At 43.5% G+C, this 16,756-nt stretch overlaps 8 protein-coding genes and 1 non-coding gene across 9 annotated transcripts; 4 read left to right on the top strand and 5 right to left on the bottom strand.

Moving 5' to 3' along the window:
- Positions 1–5: 5 nt before the first annotated feature.
- Positions 6–947, bottom strand: SUR7 (Sur7p; the record flags this gene model as incomplete). The annotated part of the gene is made up of 1 exon (XM_018133290.1): positions 6–947. The coding sequence occupies one exon, from the start codon at positions 945–947 to the stop codon at positions 6–8; it is 942 nt and encodes a 313-aa protein (XP_017988584.1).
- Positions 948–2,325: 1,378 nt separating this feature from the next.
- Positions 2,326–2,413, bottom strand: AW171_hschr63547. Its single transcript is given in 2 exon segments — positions 2,326–2,361; positions 2,375–2,413. It is a non-coding gene; the product is annotated as a tRNA-Tyr (tRNA).
- A 287-nt stretch (positions 2,414–2,700) lies between these two features.
- On the top strand, positions 2,701–3,342 carry CDC8 (bifunctional thymidylate/uridylate kinase; the record flags this gene model as incomplete). Its single annotated transcript, XM_018133291.1, has 1 exon — positions 2,701–3,342. One exon carries the CDS (start codon positions 2,701–2,703, stop codon positions 3,340–3,342), a length of 642 nt encoding a protein of 213 aa, XP_017988583.1.
- Positions 3,343–3,380: 38 nt separating this feature from the next.
- On the bottom strand, positions 3,381–3,821 carry APS2 (Aps2p; the record flags this gene model as incomplete). Its single annotated transcript, XM_018133292.1, has 1 exon — positions 3,381–3,821. One exon carries the CDS (start codon positions 3,819–3,821, stop codon positions 3,381–3,383), a length of 441 nt encoding a protein of 146 aa, XP_017988582.1.
- Positions 3,822–4,055: 234 nt separating this feature from the next.
- Positions 4,056–7,058, top strand: PEX1 (AAA family ATPase peroxin 1; the record flags this gene model as incomplete). The annotated part of the gene is made up of 1 exon (XM_018133293.1): positions 4,056–7,058. The coding sequence occupies one exon, from the start codon at positions 4,056–4,058 to the stop codon at positions 7,056–7,058; it is 3,003 nt and encodes a 1,000-aa protein (XP_017988581.1).
- Positions 7,059–7,318: 260 nt separating this feature from the next.
- PTK2 (protein kinase PTK2) lies at positions 7,319–9,703 on the top strand (the record flags this gene model as incomplete). Its single annotated transcript, XM_018133294.1, has 1 exon — positions 7,319–9,703. One exon carries the CDS (start codon positions 7,319–7,321, stop codon positions 9,701–9,703), a length of 2,385 nt encoding a protein of 794 aa, XP_017988580.1.
- Positions 9,704–9,920: 217 nt separating this feature from the next.
- CBF1 (Cbf1p) lies at positions 9,921–10,715 on the top strand (the record flags this gene model as incomplete). The annotated part of the gene is made up of 1 exon (XM_018133295.1): positions 9,921–10,715. One exon carries the CDS (start codon positions 9,921–9,923, stop codon positions 10,713–10,715), a length of 795 nt encoding a protein of 264 aa, XP_017988579.1.
- Positions 10,716–11,027: 312 nt separating this feature from the next.
- On the bottom strand, positions 11,028–12,269 carry NTA1 (amidase; the record flags this gene model as incomplete). The annotated part of the gene is made up of 1 exon (XM_018133296.1): positions 11,028–12,269. The coding sequence occupies one exon, from the start codon at positions 12,267–12,269 to the stop codon at positions 11,028–11,030; it is 1,242 nt and encodes a 413-aa protein (XP_017988578.1).
- Positions 12,270–12,863: 594 nt separating this feature from the next.
- AW171_hschr63540 (LicD family protein) lies at positions 12,864–16,100 on the bottom strand (the record flags this gene model as incomplete). Its single annotated transcript, XM_018133297.1, has 1 exon — positions 12,864–16,100. The coding sequence occupies one exon, from the start codon at positions 16,098–16,100 to the stop codon at positions 12,864–12,866; it is 3,237 nt and encodes a 1,078-aa protein (XP_017988577.1).
- Between the last annotated feature and the right edge of the window lie 656 nt (positions 16,101–16,756).

Below are 16,756 nucleotides of genomic sequence, written 5' to 3'. Positions count from 1 at the left end.
GAAAATCAAACTGAAGTGTCATCATCACCTACCTTTTTGTTTCTGCGTACCTTAAAGAACTTGACTCCACTCTCGTGGCGTTGTTGCGATACTGGTGGTTGACCGTGCGTAACCACGGTACCTTCAGGATAGGCTTTACCACTCTCCAATTCGTGTACGGAATCATACAAGTCTGTTTGGGCACCATATGGAGTTGCAGGAGGAGGAGGAGCAACTGAAGCATTGTGCTGATGCTGCTGCTGCTCTTGCTGGTATCTCAAGGCCTGTTCCTTGTAATGTTGCATCTCCACGTATTCTTTATGGGAAGCCCACGCCCTGCTAATAAAAGAAGTACCAGTCCCAAAAAACGTTAGCAAAGAGCACAGGGCACTTGTCCACGCAATTCCAAACAGTGCTGCACCTAAACTGGCCTGACGGTTACCACCATTAAATCTGTCTCTTGTCATGACGCTGACTGCAGTTTGACACGCAACGGCTCCCAAGTCAAATAGCGAACCTAGCAAAACTAGAGTAAAGACAACTTTAGCAAACGAATAAGAGCACCAACTGAAGACATGGAATATGGCTGCAATTCCCAAAAACGCAAAGGCCACCAAAAACGCACAGAAAGCAAACCGCGAGAGATAGTAATAACTGTCACGGTTCTCCACGAAGTCTGTTGGAATGTCATTACGAGTGTTGAAGTTATCCTGGGGGGACATAGGATACGCTGGAGATGACAAACAGTTTGCATTGCGGTCGTTCTCCTTAGAACATCTACCCCAGTATGTCCACCGTGTTTGGTCTGGTGCGTTCGGAATCCCTGACGTATCAGCTTCTACCCAGTAAAGCTTGCTGAAAGGTCTATGTTCGATCGATCCTGATAGGACGATTAACAGTAATAAAAATGCATTTCCTGCTAATAGCAGAGCAGTTAAAAGTTTCCCAGAAATGCTTAAAACTCCCATCTTGGTCTTTTAATAACGCACTAAAGTCTACTTTCTATTTTGATAAAAAAAACGTGGTAATCTCTATGCTTAATACTTTAATTTTAGAAGAAAAAATGAAGTGGTGTATTATTGTGAGACCTGATATTTTAAGTTTATCAATTATCTTAAACCTTAGTTGATAGCTACAAAAAAAATAAATTAATAATATCAACGAGCAACGATATTAAGTTTATTATATATACCCTTCTCGTTATTGTTATTGTATAGAGTCTTCTGCGTTGAATTCGAGCTAGAGGAGTTGTTTTTGTTTTACCCTTTTTATCTTTCTTTTTTTTATTTTTTCATTTTTGGAACCCCTGGTTGCTTCTTCTGCTCGAATCTATGCATCGAATAAGGAGACACGGGTAATGCGCTGAGAGAATGCTAACCGCAGCACAGGTTTATAGTGGATTTCGTTAGGTTTATATGTGAATTGAAGCTGTATAAGGGTATAATTTACCACGTTAAACTTGGTAGCGTGACAACGTTCGAGCTCAACGGCTCCCTTTTCTGTTGTCGCTCGGTGATAAAGGAACTTTTTTAGGGGGATCCCTGAGACGTTCCTTGCATTTTTCCTTCTGCAATGAGCTGCGGCTGAAGCGTCACAAAAAGCAATGCGTGGAGAAAACTCCCCAGAGCACCCGCAGGCTTCCTTGCAGGAAAGAAACAGGGGTGAGAGTTTGCGGAGGGCGATCACGTGCCCAATTATGTGTGGGTGGAGGCTGGCTAAAATTTTTTAGCCTTGACGTTTTCTCGGACAATATTGGAAGACTTCTACTGTTTCCATCAAGTGCAGTGACTCGCCAAGCACGACGCTGATTAACCATCGACAATGTATACGTTAACTATTGATCTACCGCTAGTTAACTATACAGATGAGCAGTGTTGCGTGAAACGTTCTAGGTGGTTTGCTATGAAGGAAGAAAGATGTAAAAATAATAAGCGTGTAAAAGTAGATTTAGCTGGTAGCAGCGCAATAAAAGAAACGTTATCTTCTGAATTAGCAGCGATTGTAGCTGCAATGCATCTAGAAAGAACGGTTTACTCGAATGAATCCAGCTATACTGACGTTGAGGACTATATGATAGAAGGTTATATAGAACAACTACAAATGTGTGCTTGGGATGAAAAGAACCAAGATACTGATGAAACTATGTGCGATTAAGGGCTTTTTAGTGTAAAAATGTTATAGTTCCTACTATATTTGTATTTGATTAATGTATGGTGTTTTTATTTCAGCTTAAATTTTCAATTATTTTGCTATTGCGTTATTGCGACGTGAGCGGCTAATTGCTTCTGGCGACAGGAGAGAACAAGAGAAACTATTTCAACTAAGAAACTATAGCAAAAAAGTTACTCTCCCAGGGATGATTCGAACATCCGATCTCCAGATGACAGTGTTTCCATTACAGTCTGGCGCCTTAATCCATCTCGGCCACCGGGAGGTACTTGTATGTTTATAATGTTTTAGAGAGCTATATAAAGTACCGGTATATATCGACATCACGTGGTTCCTGATGAAATACTGCCAAATAGGCATATTTTGGGCGGTAAAAGATTTTCAGATGAATAATGGGGCCATTCGAAGTGGACTGGGTATCCCTTTTTGTCTTTGTATGGACTTTCGCTGTGCTCGTACATTGTAAGGTAAGCCGCAGTTAGCCTACGCTTTCAAGAAAAGTTGGCTTTCCACCGCACTTCTACACAGGAATGGTGATAAAACCTCTGCACCATGACTAGAGGAAGACTCATCCTGATTGAAGGTCTCGACAGGACAGGGAAGACGACACAGACCAACCTGCTTCTCGAAAAACTCGGACCCAATGCACAGCTGATCAAGTTTCCGGAAAGAACCACGCCAATAGGGAAGCTCATCGACAAGTACCTCACAGAGCGGTCGTTCGAACTTGCCGACCAAGCGGTCCACCTACTGTTTGCTGCCAACAGGTGGGAACTATCCCACCAAATCGAGGCTCTTCTACGTTCCGGCAAGCACGTGATACTTGACAGATACGTATATTCTGGGGTTGCTTACTCAAGTGCTAAGGGAGTTCGAGGTATGGATCTACAATGGTGTATACAGCCGGAAAAAGGCTTGATAAAACCCGATTTGACTCTGTTCTTTACCACTGATACTGCTGCAGAGAGGCAAGGCTTCGGTGATGAGCGCTACGAGGTGGAGGAGTTTCAGAAAAAAGTGAAGGTCAAGTTTAATGATGTCTTCAAGATGTTTGAGAACCCTGATTACCGGGTCAATCATATAAAAATACTCGATGTGGGCAACAAGACTGTAGAGGACGTCGCAGCCGCGGTATGGTCACTCGTTAGTGATCATATTGCAACAAATAAATCCACAGACTTTATGTATTTTTAACTAAATCGGCTATTATATTAAACTATTTTTACATCGTATCAGTTCAACTGATCAAGCTGCTTGAGCCTGACCAGGATTTGATCTCGCGACGCCTCACGCAGTTCGCCCCCGGAGAACATCTCATCCATAATCATATACGCCTTGTAGAACCGAAAAATAACATCAAGCTCACAAGCTTTGCCCATGAACGCATCAAGTACCTCCACAAATAAGTGAATATTTTGAAGCATTATGAGTTCATTATCAGAAGCTGAAGAACCCATCACAAAGTATAACCCCGCATAACGCTGATATACTAGATTGGTATTTTCAGACAGTGCCACGAAGTTGCACTCCAAGTGGGGATCCCTGTTCGTAACCAGCTTTACAATCTGATTTAAAGCTCCTTGATTGCGGAGATTTTCACCCACTGGTCCAAACCATCTGCCAAGACGAAGTACACCTTGTCTATTGAAGCAGATAAAGAACTGAATACTCATAGGGTTATAAATTTTTTTCCCCCCGTTTATCCGGTTACTAATATGAAATTGAACGGACGAATGTCACGTATTCATTTGCTCTACTTACAATTTTTTCCGTATTAGAAGAGTCTCCCTATATATGGGAAACAGCGTTGTTAGGTTAATGGAAACAGAGATATCGTTCACCTTATTTTTTCAACCAACTAAGCCGGCTATAAAATAACAGTACATACAGAAAGGCAAGTAAGAGCAATGACGGCGGATCAGAATGTCTTAAGTTTTAAACGTCTTAGAGTCTCTTACTCTGACCGTATTCACGGTAATTTTTTACGCCTTCCTAGTGCAGTGGCTTCTGTCCTTGATTCTTCAAATGTTCCAATTCATGAGCTGGGGATCCTGCTCCAACCTGGAGATTGTCATGTGGGCTGGGACGGGCACGAGTCCACGAAGCCGAGTATCGACGGCATTCCTGTGGTTGAGATAAACCCTATCCTTGCAGCTGAGTACGGCGTTGCCGAGGGGCAGTTTGTCGACATCCACGTGACCAGATATGAAGAGTCACGTGTTGCAACTGAAGTTCATGTTGAGCCTCTGACGTCTGACGACTGGGAAATTATTTCGAGCCATGTAGCGTTCTTTCAAGATGAAATACTCTTCCAGACAAGACTAGTTGCCACTGGGAGCCGGTTACTTTGCTACTTGGATCAGATTGTTGGTCGATTTTTAGTTAAGAAGGTGGTGCCGAATCTTGGTGCAGCGCGTATATCTGCCGATACGGAATTGATAATAGCCCCTCGAGAAAACGAGGCACGCAACTTGAACAAAGTTGACCGTGAAGCATCTAATAGTGCATACAGTCCGCTGTTCAGACGGACTGGTTACGCTTACGCAGCCTCCGGGAAATTTCAAGGTCCTGTAATTGAATTGGCCCCTGCTGACGCCGAGTACTGTTCCAAATCGTCGCTTGCTTATGTCACGTTGATCAGAAACCCACTTGAACCTTCCACGCTCCCGGATATGGTCGCTACTCATATTGCGGCGCATGTTGTGATTGGAGAGGATCGCCAAGATAACAGGGCAAGGCTTTCACGTGACCTATGGGATTTACTAGGTGTTCAGCGTGCTTGCGGCGAGCGGATACGTGTTGCTTTGCTTACTGACTCTGTATCTGACGCTGCTGAAGCGGTCCTGATCCTACATTCCGTGAAGGGTTCTCATCTGCTGACTGCGTCTCAAGCACCGGAGGTGGCGCGGGAGCTACAGGAGTGGATTTTGACTGACCGCCTTTGGATACCGCGGTGGGGAGCGGTAATTGAATTGCGATCATCTAATGGGTCCCGTGTGCCGTATGGCCGTTGTTCCGATTGGCGGTGGGCAAAGAAAGCGCTCGAACAGCCGACTTTATCACAGGCTATATCTCAAGCTAGTAGTAGACTACAACCAACTTCATCACCACCGCGTGAGCTGATTGGGCTTGAGTCCTTTGTATCTGACCTAGTGGCGGCCTTAAGTGCACCCTCGGGTATCGGGCCACATTGCCATTTTGTACACGGCCGTAAGGGTATGGGTAAGACCGCAATACTAATGCATATTGCTGAGGTATTGCAGGAGAAACATCATCGTTATGTGGCGTACATCGACTGTTCTACGTTGCTGGATACCAGCAATGTCGCTAAGATGAAGCAGATGCTGCTGAAGCAGCTAGCAATTGCATACTGGAGATCACCTTCAGTTCTACTGTTTGATAACGCAGACTTCCTCTTCCCAAGCTCAAAACAAGCCACTGGAGCTCCTGCGCCAACTGTCGCGCAGCCTGCCACCAAGCTTGCCCAAGTTCTCGTCTCAGGTCTACCTGATAATACTAGGGTCGTCCTTACCAGTGAGCGTTTAGATGGACTGGTATCCCTTTTTAACACCAAGCATTTCATAGGCAGAACATGGGCGCTAGAGCCACCATCGCGTACAGCGCGTTGCAGCATCCTAAAGGCACTGCTAAAAGAAAGGGGGGTAGATCCGGAAATTGCGGAAGGAGAGCTCACAGTAGACACCGATGGATACTCCCCTGCAGACTTGTCGGGCCTGGTAGACAAACTATTCCACGAAGTGCTAACAAAAGATATCTCTGACGCGCCGCCGGAACTACCCGTCGCGGCTTCAAAAGCAGCTGTTACTGCCGCTCTCTCGTCATACACCCCGATTTCCCTCCGCGGAATAAAGCTCATGCGTGATACCGGCGTCAGATGGGACAGCATTGGCGCTTTGCACGGCCCCAAGCGTCTCCTTCTCGAAACATTGGAATGGCCTTCCAAGTATGCACCCGTGTTTGCTCAATGCCCGCTACGTCTACGTTCTGGAATCTTACTATATGGGTTCCCCGGCTGCGGTAAAACCCTGTTAGCTAGCGCCGTCGCTCAGCAATGCGGTTTGAATTTCATCTCCATCAAGGGCCCTGAAATCCTAAACAAGTATATCGGTGCCAGTGAGCAGAGCGTTCGCGAACTCTTCGAGAAGGCACAGGCTGCAAAGCCTTGTGTTCTCTTCTTCGATGAGTTCGACTCGATTGCACCCAAGCGTGGCCATGATTCCACGGGCGTCACGGACCGGGTGGTTAATCAACTACTTACCCAAATGGATGGTGCAGAAGGGCTGGACGGTGTCTACGTACTTGCCGCAACCAGCAGACCAGACCTCATTGATCCAGCGCTTCTAAGACCAGGAAGGTTAGACAAGAGTGTCCTATGCAATATGCCAGATGAAAATGAGCGTCTGGAAATTTTAGCCGCTATAATAAATTCGGCCAACATGAATGTTGAGCCCGGTCTGGACCTAAAAACCATCGCGAAAAAGTCCGTCGGATATTCCGGTGCTGACTTACAGGCGGTATGCTACAACGCTCACCTAAACGCGGTCCACCGTGACTTAGAACAGAAACAAAGTAGCCGCGCAGCCGATAAGTCTCCACAAACTAAAGAATACATATTAGTCAATGGAATAACACCGCGGATACCGGAACTAAAAGCCGTGTCCGCAAAATCCGCGGTTGAACCATCGGACACCGAGACAGAGACCAATATTGGACCGCTCATCAATGCCCAAGATCTCAAGACAGCCATGGATGAGGCAAGGCACAGCTTATCAACTACTGAGCGGAAGAGGCTTCAAGCTGTTTACGACCAATTTATTAACGCCCGAGATGGTAATCTGCCCACGGGGGAAGCTGATAACGAGATTGGTTCACGAACTAGTCTAATGTAGCTAATACTCTGAGTTTCAGAGGTTTTTAATGAACGTCATTTTCGTTCACCTTTTCTTTCCGGTGTTCCCGGGCAAATTACAGGTGATCTTTTCTTTTTTATTAAATTTTTTGCCAATTAATATGTTTTTTTCGTTATTCATCTGCGGAGGGGGGTTAAAACAAAACCTAATCCGTTATAGACTTTATCCCTTACAATATTGTGGAATACTGATAACTGTTATGGCCTGATCCAATTAACTCTAACTAAACAGACAACAGGATGGTGTCTGAAGATGAAGAGCGAGATTCAAACGGGCATTCAGAGGCCTCGAAATTAGACGATAAGACTAAGTTGATCAAAACGCAGCAACAGCTGCAGCAGCAACAACAACAACACAACCAACAAAAAGTACACCAGAATGGATTACAGGGACAGCAGCGCTTTAGAAGCAAAAATCCGTTCAAAAAGCTGTTTGGGCGCTCCAAGTCCCACCAGATTTATGCTCCCGTTGCTTCGCCAGCGATTGGCTCTCCGGGCTCGTCGCTACTGAAACAGGCGACAGAAGCTCCGATGGTACAGGGCGGAACGCGGTCACGTGGTGCGTCTTTTAATAACAGGTCTTCTACAGGCCTGCCGTCTATGGCTATGCACAATTCGAACCCGTTTGCCAATGGATCCCGGAAGCCTAATGTTGAATCTCCATTTTCTGTATTGGGGACTGGAACGGACGTAGCATCGCCGCGCAATGCCGGGCCATCAACGAGGAACACATCGCATAACTTTGCTGGTAGCAGCATCTGCACGCCGACCATCACTGCGCAATCATCACGTAGTATAAGTTATTATCAAACAGAGGGTAACTGCAAGCAAGAGAAATTGCTTCCGTTGCCGGTCCGTAGCCCCAATGACCAGCTCCCCCCATACTTGCAGCAGCCGAGTGTTTTATTGACGGATAACTTTTCTTTTTACTCATCCCCGGAGGGTGAGAAACGCATTATTGGTGAAGGTGGTTCCAGCCAGGTGGTATCGATTGTTTCTAATTACCGGCGTTCGCATGTATATGCGCTGAAGCGGTTCAAGATGTTTGGGTATGAGGAACCAGACGAGTTCTACAATCGGTGTATTCGCGAGTACTTGCTTGCGAAAAAGCTGGACAATCATGTAAATATCATCAAGACTTTCTATATCATGAAAGTCCCATCGTCGGCTACTGTTGGTGTGAAGAGAAGCTGGGCTTTCATCATGCAGCAGTGTGTTCAAGACGTATATTACTTTACCACATTATCCGGTTGGGCGAATAAAACGCTGGAAGAGAAGTGGTGTTGTTTTAAACAGATTGCTCGCGGACTGAAACACATGCACAGCCTAGGTATTGCTCACCGTGACTTAAAACTAGAAAACGTCCTTGCTACAGATTACAGTGCTTTAAAGCTCACAGACTTTGGGGTTTCAACATATGGTATTAAGGATCCAGATGATCCCACAAGTCCACGTATTAAGTTGCGTGGGTTTTGCGGCTCTCCTCCGCACGTCTCGCCAGAAGTGATGATTTTATCATCCGAGAAGCGTAGGAAGAACGAAGTACCTGAAGACAAGCTTGAATATGACCCTTTTGCCATGGATATGTGGGCTCTAGGCATGGTTCTCTACACGCTAGTGATACCTAATCCTCCCTTCGCCGAGGCACACAAGGACGACAGCCGCTACAGACATTTTGTATTCTTCTACGAGCAGTTTTGTCGCTGTAGCCCGAACTTTAAGAAACCAAATACTTACAAACAGGGTCCTGGAGCAGAGCATCCAGAGTTCTCCAAATTTCAAAGCACCGATGCTACAAGAGTGTGTTTAAGATTGTTGGACCCTGATCCTAATACCCGTTATACTATGGAAGACTTATTTAACGACCCGTGGTTCCAGCAGATAGAAACTTGTGTTGACGAGGGCCTTGATGAGCCTGTAAAGCTTCCAGAGCTCAGAAAGACTACAGAGGGAAGTGACTCTCCGTATGCACACGATATCTCCCCAAGCGACGAGGAGAATTCACTCTCAATTGCAGCTAGTCACCCACATACCTCAAATCCATTCCTCTGCCACAACGGCGTGGATTCTGCATCCCTCTCGACTACTGGAACGCGGCCCGCTTCTGGTCCTCGTTCCCTGATAAACATTGCGGAAGATACAGAGGATCCTAATTCTCACAGCGCAATACAAAGACAGGCTTCAGTAGAATTGCCCACCTTAAACGAAGAAGATACGTGTACTGCAGTCGATACAGGGACTGACTCTGGTCCTGCGAATAGTGCAGCTAGTTCTCAGAACACAGCTCCTCCTATAGCAGAACGTATTCATTCTCCAGGATTTATCCCAACCAAAAAGATCAGTAACTTGTCTTTGAATGAAACAAACCAATCTCCATTCTCGCCACAAAGTACTGGACCTCCAGATCAATCTTTATCACCGCTCTTCTCTACCGCTGCAAATAATAACAATGGACATTCCATTTCAAGGTCATCTAGTATGGCATCAAGACATAGTGCAACCACACCAATTGGCGGACTAAACAGTAGTGGAAGCTCATTAGCGTCTGCAGTACGCTCCAAAGTTAAAAAAACGCTTCATCGGCATCACGAATGCAGTGGAAAGCCATTGGTCTGTAATAGATAACACTCATGTTATCGTTATATATATATATATCTTTATACACGACACTATTACCCTGACTTGGTGATCCTATTGATCATGTGGTTTGATTTATTTGAAAATTCCTCCAATATTTTCACACGTGGAAATCACGTTGTTTCACAAGAACTTTCGCTTGTAACACCCCTTAGTAAACAAAGGGAACGTGAAGGAAATCAAAGGCTTGTATAAACTGTCATAAATGACCAAAAGACTACATGGAGATCATAACGTGAATGGCGTTGGCGGTTCCAAGAGGTCGCATATTGATGATACAGGTAACATTGACTCAGAGTTGCTACGAGCTGTTGAGGTTGATGATGTTGTAAATAAGGCAAATGTTAGAAATTCTACTATTGGTGATGAGGCAGTAGCGGCAGCGGCAGCAGCGGCAGCAGCGGCGGCTCGGTTTACAAACCTTAACGATGACGATGAAGACGAAGATGTTTCTGGACACTCAATGGGAGGAGCTGGTGTACGTGGCCACCAAGAAGAAGAAGAAGATGATGATGATGAAGATGACGATGAGGAGCTTGATGACTTAAAAAAGGACCCTAACGTCGACTTAGATGGGGAAGATGATGACGACGACGAGAACAAGAACCCCAATGAGAAGCCCACCACTAGGAGGGGTAGGAAGCCTGCACCAAGTACAGGTACGCCAGAATGGAAACAACAAAGAAAGGACTCTCACAAGGAAGTTGAGCGCAGACGCCGCGAAAACATTAATACAGCAATTAACAAAGTTGCAGAGCTACTTCCTGTGAAGGAATCGAGCAAGGCAGCGATTCTGTCGCGTGCTGCGGAATACATCCAGAAGTTAAAGGAGACAGAAAACACCAATATAGAAAAGTGGACTTTGCAAAAACTATTAAGTGAGCAGCAGGTGTCGCAATTGACGTCGACAAATGAAAAACTAGAGGAAGAATTGAGTAACGCCTTCAAAGAGATTGAGATGTTGAAGAATAAATTGAAAAGTGCTGGTATTGAGCCCTGAAACAGCACATATTTAGCGCTGCCGTTCTTTCAGCCATTCATATAATTTAATTTTAATCGTTCACCTGTTGACGCAAGATCCAATTTAGCTATTATTATTGTTTCCCCACATTATGGTTGGTTGTTTTATTATATGAGGATTTCATTCAGTCAAACACCTCTTGTTTTGGTTAAAACTTGATACTCGTACTTTCTACTGGTTTTCCTCTTTAACTGTTTGTATTACTAGGTTGCTTTGCGAGAGCCAAATATTAGACACATTTTGTATATCTGTTTCTATATATTAGCATAAACATATGACGACTCATTCCTATTACTCTCGCACTATTTCAAACTCTACATTCTTTAAAAGCATACCTTCTTTTCCCTTGCCAATATTACCTAATAACTCAACGCTGTTGTTAAGACTGTCCAATGCTTCTTCTTTCTCGCTATACTTACCATTAAATTTGTAGATACCGGAAGATCCACAGAAGATCGTATCGCCATCTTCAATGCCACACCTGTTGGCAATAACAAGAACAGCATTTCGGTCTTTGAACGCCCAGGGTGCATCTTTAACGGCTCCAATATAGGACTTACCACCAGCTAACATTTTCTGGATTTGAAACCTAACTTTCTCGTAAAACCACATATGGCGCTGTTTCAAAGCTAAAAAGGGCAAAAATCGTAGTAACCAGTAGTTAATATTTGTCATATCTGGCTTATGCAGATCCACGTATTTTGGATCGATAGATGGGTCGTCACATCCTTTACGTGGTGTAGGTTGGCTATTTTCTTGCAGGTCAAACTGGAAGTCTCCAACTAGACCAACTTGCGGTATACCATGGGCTTTCAAGGACTCTGAAATTGCTTGACGTTGCTTTACAGGATCCGAAGTGAAGTTGGTAACTGAACTTGAATGTAGCCATGCCATAGGACATACAATCAGCTCAGTCTTTTCATCTATATTGAACGATGCAAATTCGAAATCATTAAAAGGTGCTTCAAAGCGATAGGGAGACAAATCCATGCATATACCAATACTTGTTTTAATCGTAACATCATGTAGATTCCCTTGATCATCCCTTCCCTTACGTGCAAATGTCAACGGAAATTGTTGGAACCCTTTGGGATTCTCACAGCACCCCCAATTCTCGTCTGTATCGTACAAGAACGATTTACGGTAGTTGAATATTACTTCACCATTTGAACCAACCACTAGAGCTGAGTTAAATAACCGACTTTTTTCACTGGGTTCCTCGCGTTCTGGATAACCAATAATCGTAATGCACCCTAACGACTTAGACAAATCAGTTGCCAATTGATATGCGGGACCTTCATTATACAGAGTTGCATGAGGTAGTATGTGGCCTCTATTTTTGAAGCTATAGCCAGTTAAAGCGAATTCTGGAAATACTATAAGATCAGGTTTTTGTATTTTACCTTCAAGTAAATCAGTTTTGACCCTTTGTATCATAGTTCCTAAACGAGTAATAGTTTCATTAGTATGACCAATCAGTGAGTTCAACTGAACCACAGCGATCCTTAGAGCAACTTTTAACCTTTGAAGCATGATATTTCATTTATCACTATGTATAGATTCGAAGGACGAATGTCCGATGTAAACAGTAAGGTAATTTATAAGAAATTACCCCTCACATAAACTTATTGGTCGTAGTATGTGGGAGAAATAAACTAATACTAAACGAAACCTGAATAATCAGCAAAAAGCTATCAGAGCAGAATACATAGATGTGACACTTAAAATCTTCAAATATCACGTCTTGGAGGTATTATAAGTCGAAGCAATTCAAATACAAATGAAATAAAATAAAATCCTTGATAATGATACACTAATCACAAAGTTACTAACGCATAATATTTGTCCAAAGATTATCGAACAGGATTGCATACTCGTTGTTGCTTTAAATACAATGTCTCAATATTATTAATTAAAATAAAGTTCAATGATTAAGACAAATATTCCAATACTATTCTATCCCATTAGTAGCTTGTCACTGTTCATCTCTTCTCGCCATTCCTTCTAGTTCTTCTTTCTCATTTCAGGCTATACTTAATATGCAATTGTAATCAAAACATGACTTTACTTCCTGTCGCTGACGTTACCATCTTGTTTCCGGAATAACTCATCTTGGTATTTCTTCACTCAATGTCCTTCCTGCTCCTTCTTTATTGCTTCGTTCTGGAGCCGTTCCTGTTCTTTCTTGAGCCTTTCTTCTTCTTTCTTCATCGCTTCATTCTTGAGTCGTTCCTCTTCATTCTTAAGCCTTTCTTGTTCTTTCTTTATTGCTTCGTTCTGGAGCCGTTCCTGTTCTTTCTTGAGCCTTTCTTCTTCTTTCTTCATGGCTTCATTCTTGAGCCGTTCCTCTTCATTCTTGAGCCGTTCCTCTTCTTTCTTAATTGCTTCATTCCGCAGACGTTGGTGTTCCTCTGACTTCTTCTTCTCAGCTTCAACTATCGTTCTGAACCTATTCTCTTCATGCATGTGATACATCCTATTTAAGCTAGTTCCTTTTGGAACGGGATCGCCGCGGAAGATATCATTGTCATTTAGGTCTCCAGTAGAATAAAAGAAGCGTCCCATCTTACTGTAGTCTATTCTGTGGTCTCGCCAACGGTCGTCTTGCATGTACCACTTAGATTGCTTTTCATCAGCTGCCTCATTCTCTTCTAACATCCACTGTGCCAGACGTCTGTTCCATGCGAAAACGTCACCTAAACCGAAACTCAAAGCGTTTCTGTCCACTATGTCTTTAAAAATCTGAGTTTCCATTTTCCACTGAAATGAGTCTTTATAAATTGGATTAAGCATCGGTCCTTGTAAGAAGAACTCAAGGCGTTTATCACTCACCAAAGGTTGTAACCGTTCATAAGTCAACTCAATTTCCTTTTTCCTGAAACGTGTGATATCGTAAGAGTTCCACAATGTAGCAAATGAGTCCAACAACCTCGGGTCAGAGGCAAAATTGTGCATGAATTTGTCTAAATCATTTTTAGGCATTACTGAGATACGTGATGCGGGAATCTTGTAATCAGCAAATACTGATTTCCCGTCAGAATTGAGTGCTACACTAACATCTTTATCCGTAATCCAGGATCTTATAGCCGGTAGAAACTTATGATCTTTATACTCGGCAAAAATGTAACCATCCTTAACGGCGTACTCAGCCCTCAATAGCTTTAAGATTAAATTAGGAACATAAGCTTGAGCTCCGTGGAAATATGTTAATCGCAAGGGAGCCAATTCCCATAATGCGGTCGAATGTTTGTTCCTACAAGTGTAAACTTGAATATGTTTATTAATGCTGTACCGGTCTTCAGCTGGAATATGTTTAAAATTCCCTCCAGCTTCGTAAATATCCTTATCCAAATTCTTCAGATACTTGAGACGATCTTCTGATATTTTCCCACCATTCTTTGCCTTTTCAATATCTATTAGTGCCAGAGGAGGCATATCATTAACATTCGCTATGGCGTTAGGATCTTTGAACTTAACTGCATCTTTTTCATGTTCAACTCTAAACTTATGCACTAACCAGGCTAGCCGATCTTTTACACCCTCGTTATTAACGCTTAGTCCCGTAATGTCAATATATAGCCCAGTATTGACGTCAATAAATCTCGCATCAATATTATTCTTATTATTACCATGGATACGACTAGTTATTGATGAGGTCACATCCAGGAAATACCGTCCATTACCAACGCGCGGATCCTCAACAATTATGGACTGATTGTAGTGTTCGGCAAGCCTGTTTAACTCCGCAATGGGCATTTGCATATCATGGTCACCGTCCCATGGGAAAGCCATACCATTGTACATCCAGGCGTAAAGGGTTCCGTGTGACAGCCATGAAGTCACATTGTTATTATTCGTAAAGGCAAGCCACGCTCGCACCATTGCATCCAAAGCTGAGCGCACTTCATGTGGTTCTATGGCACCGTTGAAAAATTTCGCATCAAAATGATGACCGAGGTGAACATAGTCACGACAATTACCGGCCTCTTTAAAGAATTTATCCAAGTATGCATAATGCGTGTTCAATGAATACTCCAAGGACTCCATGTAGTGCTTTTGTTGCTCACTTAAGTTAGGGGTTGCCTTCAGTTCCTCTAATCTCTTTACAGCATCGAATTCAAACATGTCACCCGTTAGATTCTTGTAAAACGGTAACTCCATATCAGTTAGATCCACACCAGCAGAGCTTGCTTCTTTGAGTAATTCCTCAAATTCTCTTATATTGTCAAAAAATAGGTCTTTTTTTGGCAGCTTGGGATATTTCTGAACATTCTTCTTTAAATGCTCCTCTAACATACCGTTGAAAAGCAGATTTGCAGGCTTCTTGTTATTACTACTTATTAGCGGATCATCGGAAATCGAAACCTGCAGAGCTGGCCCTTCCTTATTTAAAAAAACCATCGAAATAGGTTTAGGTCCATAAGAGTACAACTTTGACCGCGTCTGAAATCTCCATACCTCGGGCCGAGCTTCTTCGTAAACTGCACTGCATTCAAATCCAGGCATAAACGGACTCTTGCTGTCAACACATATAGCGCCTTTCTTCAGGTTACTTTCGCTCACAGTCCCTGTATCACCATGCAAAAGTTTGGTGTTAGATATAAAATAGTCCTGCGATAATGCGTGTTCACGGTCATAAGTGAATAATTCATGACCAAATGCACTTTCAAATTCGAGTAGTTGTTCCACTGGCAGAAACTTATTAACAACCCAGCCGCTAGTAGGCTTCTTAGACAGTGGCAACTCAATAAATTCATTCAAAATCGACATATCGACCCAATCATACCAACTAAACGGAACAGCAATGTCTTCAAGCTTCGCGCCGTCGCTCAAGCGTGAAGAAATATAGCCGTAGTAAACCGTAGTACTTAGTCTAGGATCGTAGTCATAGGTCTTCAGAATCTGGCCTTCATTATTTTCCTCCCCGAAAAGCTCCGCTAAATTCGAGATTTTCCTAGATGCTCGGAATAGCAAATCCTTCATCAAACTGTATCCTATCCAGTACCGCAGAGTCGTGTCAAACCTCCATGACCAGTACGTGATATCGCTCGGAAATGCATCCGTATATCCACGGTACTCCAACGAAAACCGCGACCTCCTGTAATCTTTCGGACTGTCTATGATCAACCCCATATCGTCAGACAGACCCGGCCGATCGCTTCGAACACTGCTTGAGCTCAACACACTCGTTACTCTCGACTTCAACTTGCCAAAGTCACGTGACACAAGCTGGTAGTCGAACTGAAGCAGGTGGAAGTACGCCCGGATGGTCAGCAGTGTCAGAGTCAGCAGCGACAAGGCCGTCAGCACTTTTGGGCACATAAGCGCCCTATATGTCCTGTGCAGCATAGCTTTATGGACCATTAACAAAATCTCCCTGCGAAGGTAATAATCAATGACTATGATTCAAGAGAGAAATTTTTTATATCGATAGCACTTATTGCCACCGCTCGCTGGGGCAAAACTTTGATCGGATGAATGGGTTTATTAAGGCCTAGCTTTTTTATAGTAAGGCAAAGTTTTATGATGAGCACAACGCGGTAATAACGGTACCGAGCAACGGCTGCAAAATTATAATGCAAGAGCCTTTTCGTGGGAGGCGGATTACGTAGAAATTTATTTTTATGGAGTATGGGGTTCTAGATTTCAAGTCTCCAGACTTAAAAGTGGAGTAAAAAGCCAAAATTTGTGGGACCCTGTCGGTTTAAACGGAGTTAGATGTGCCGAGTTTGTATGCGGTTTGTGTGTGGTTGGAGGATTTGCAAGTCGTTTTGAACGGTTGGGTGTATTTAATTTGAGTTGGTACGGCGAGTCAGTGCGAAATTTTTGTACGGTTCATTCTAGGGAATTTGACTGGGGGAGTGCTTACGATAGGAGTTTTTCGGCTGTAAGAAGGTGCAGGTGAAGAAAAATATGCGGGACCTATAAAATTACGTCAAGGTAATTTGTAGTGTATTGTGTTAGTTAAGTTGGGATTTAAAAAGTTGTAGATAGACGTGTAGTGTACGTAGCTGGTGGTA

This window comes from Eremothecium sinecaudum, chromosome VI, assembly GCF_001548555.1.
Source record: "Eremothecium sinecaudum strain ATCC 58844 chromosome VI, complete sequence".
Taxonomy (NCBI): Eukaryota; Fungi; Ascomycota; class Saccharomycetes; order Saccharomycetales; family Saccharomycetaceae; genus Eremothecium; species Eremothecium sinecaudum.
The sequence above is the reverse complement of the archived record's forward strand: the minus strand, read 5'-3'. Positions and strand labels throughout refer to the sequence as shown.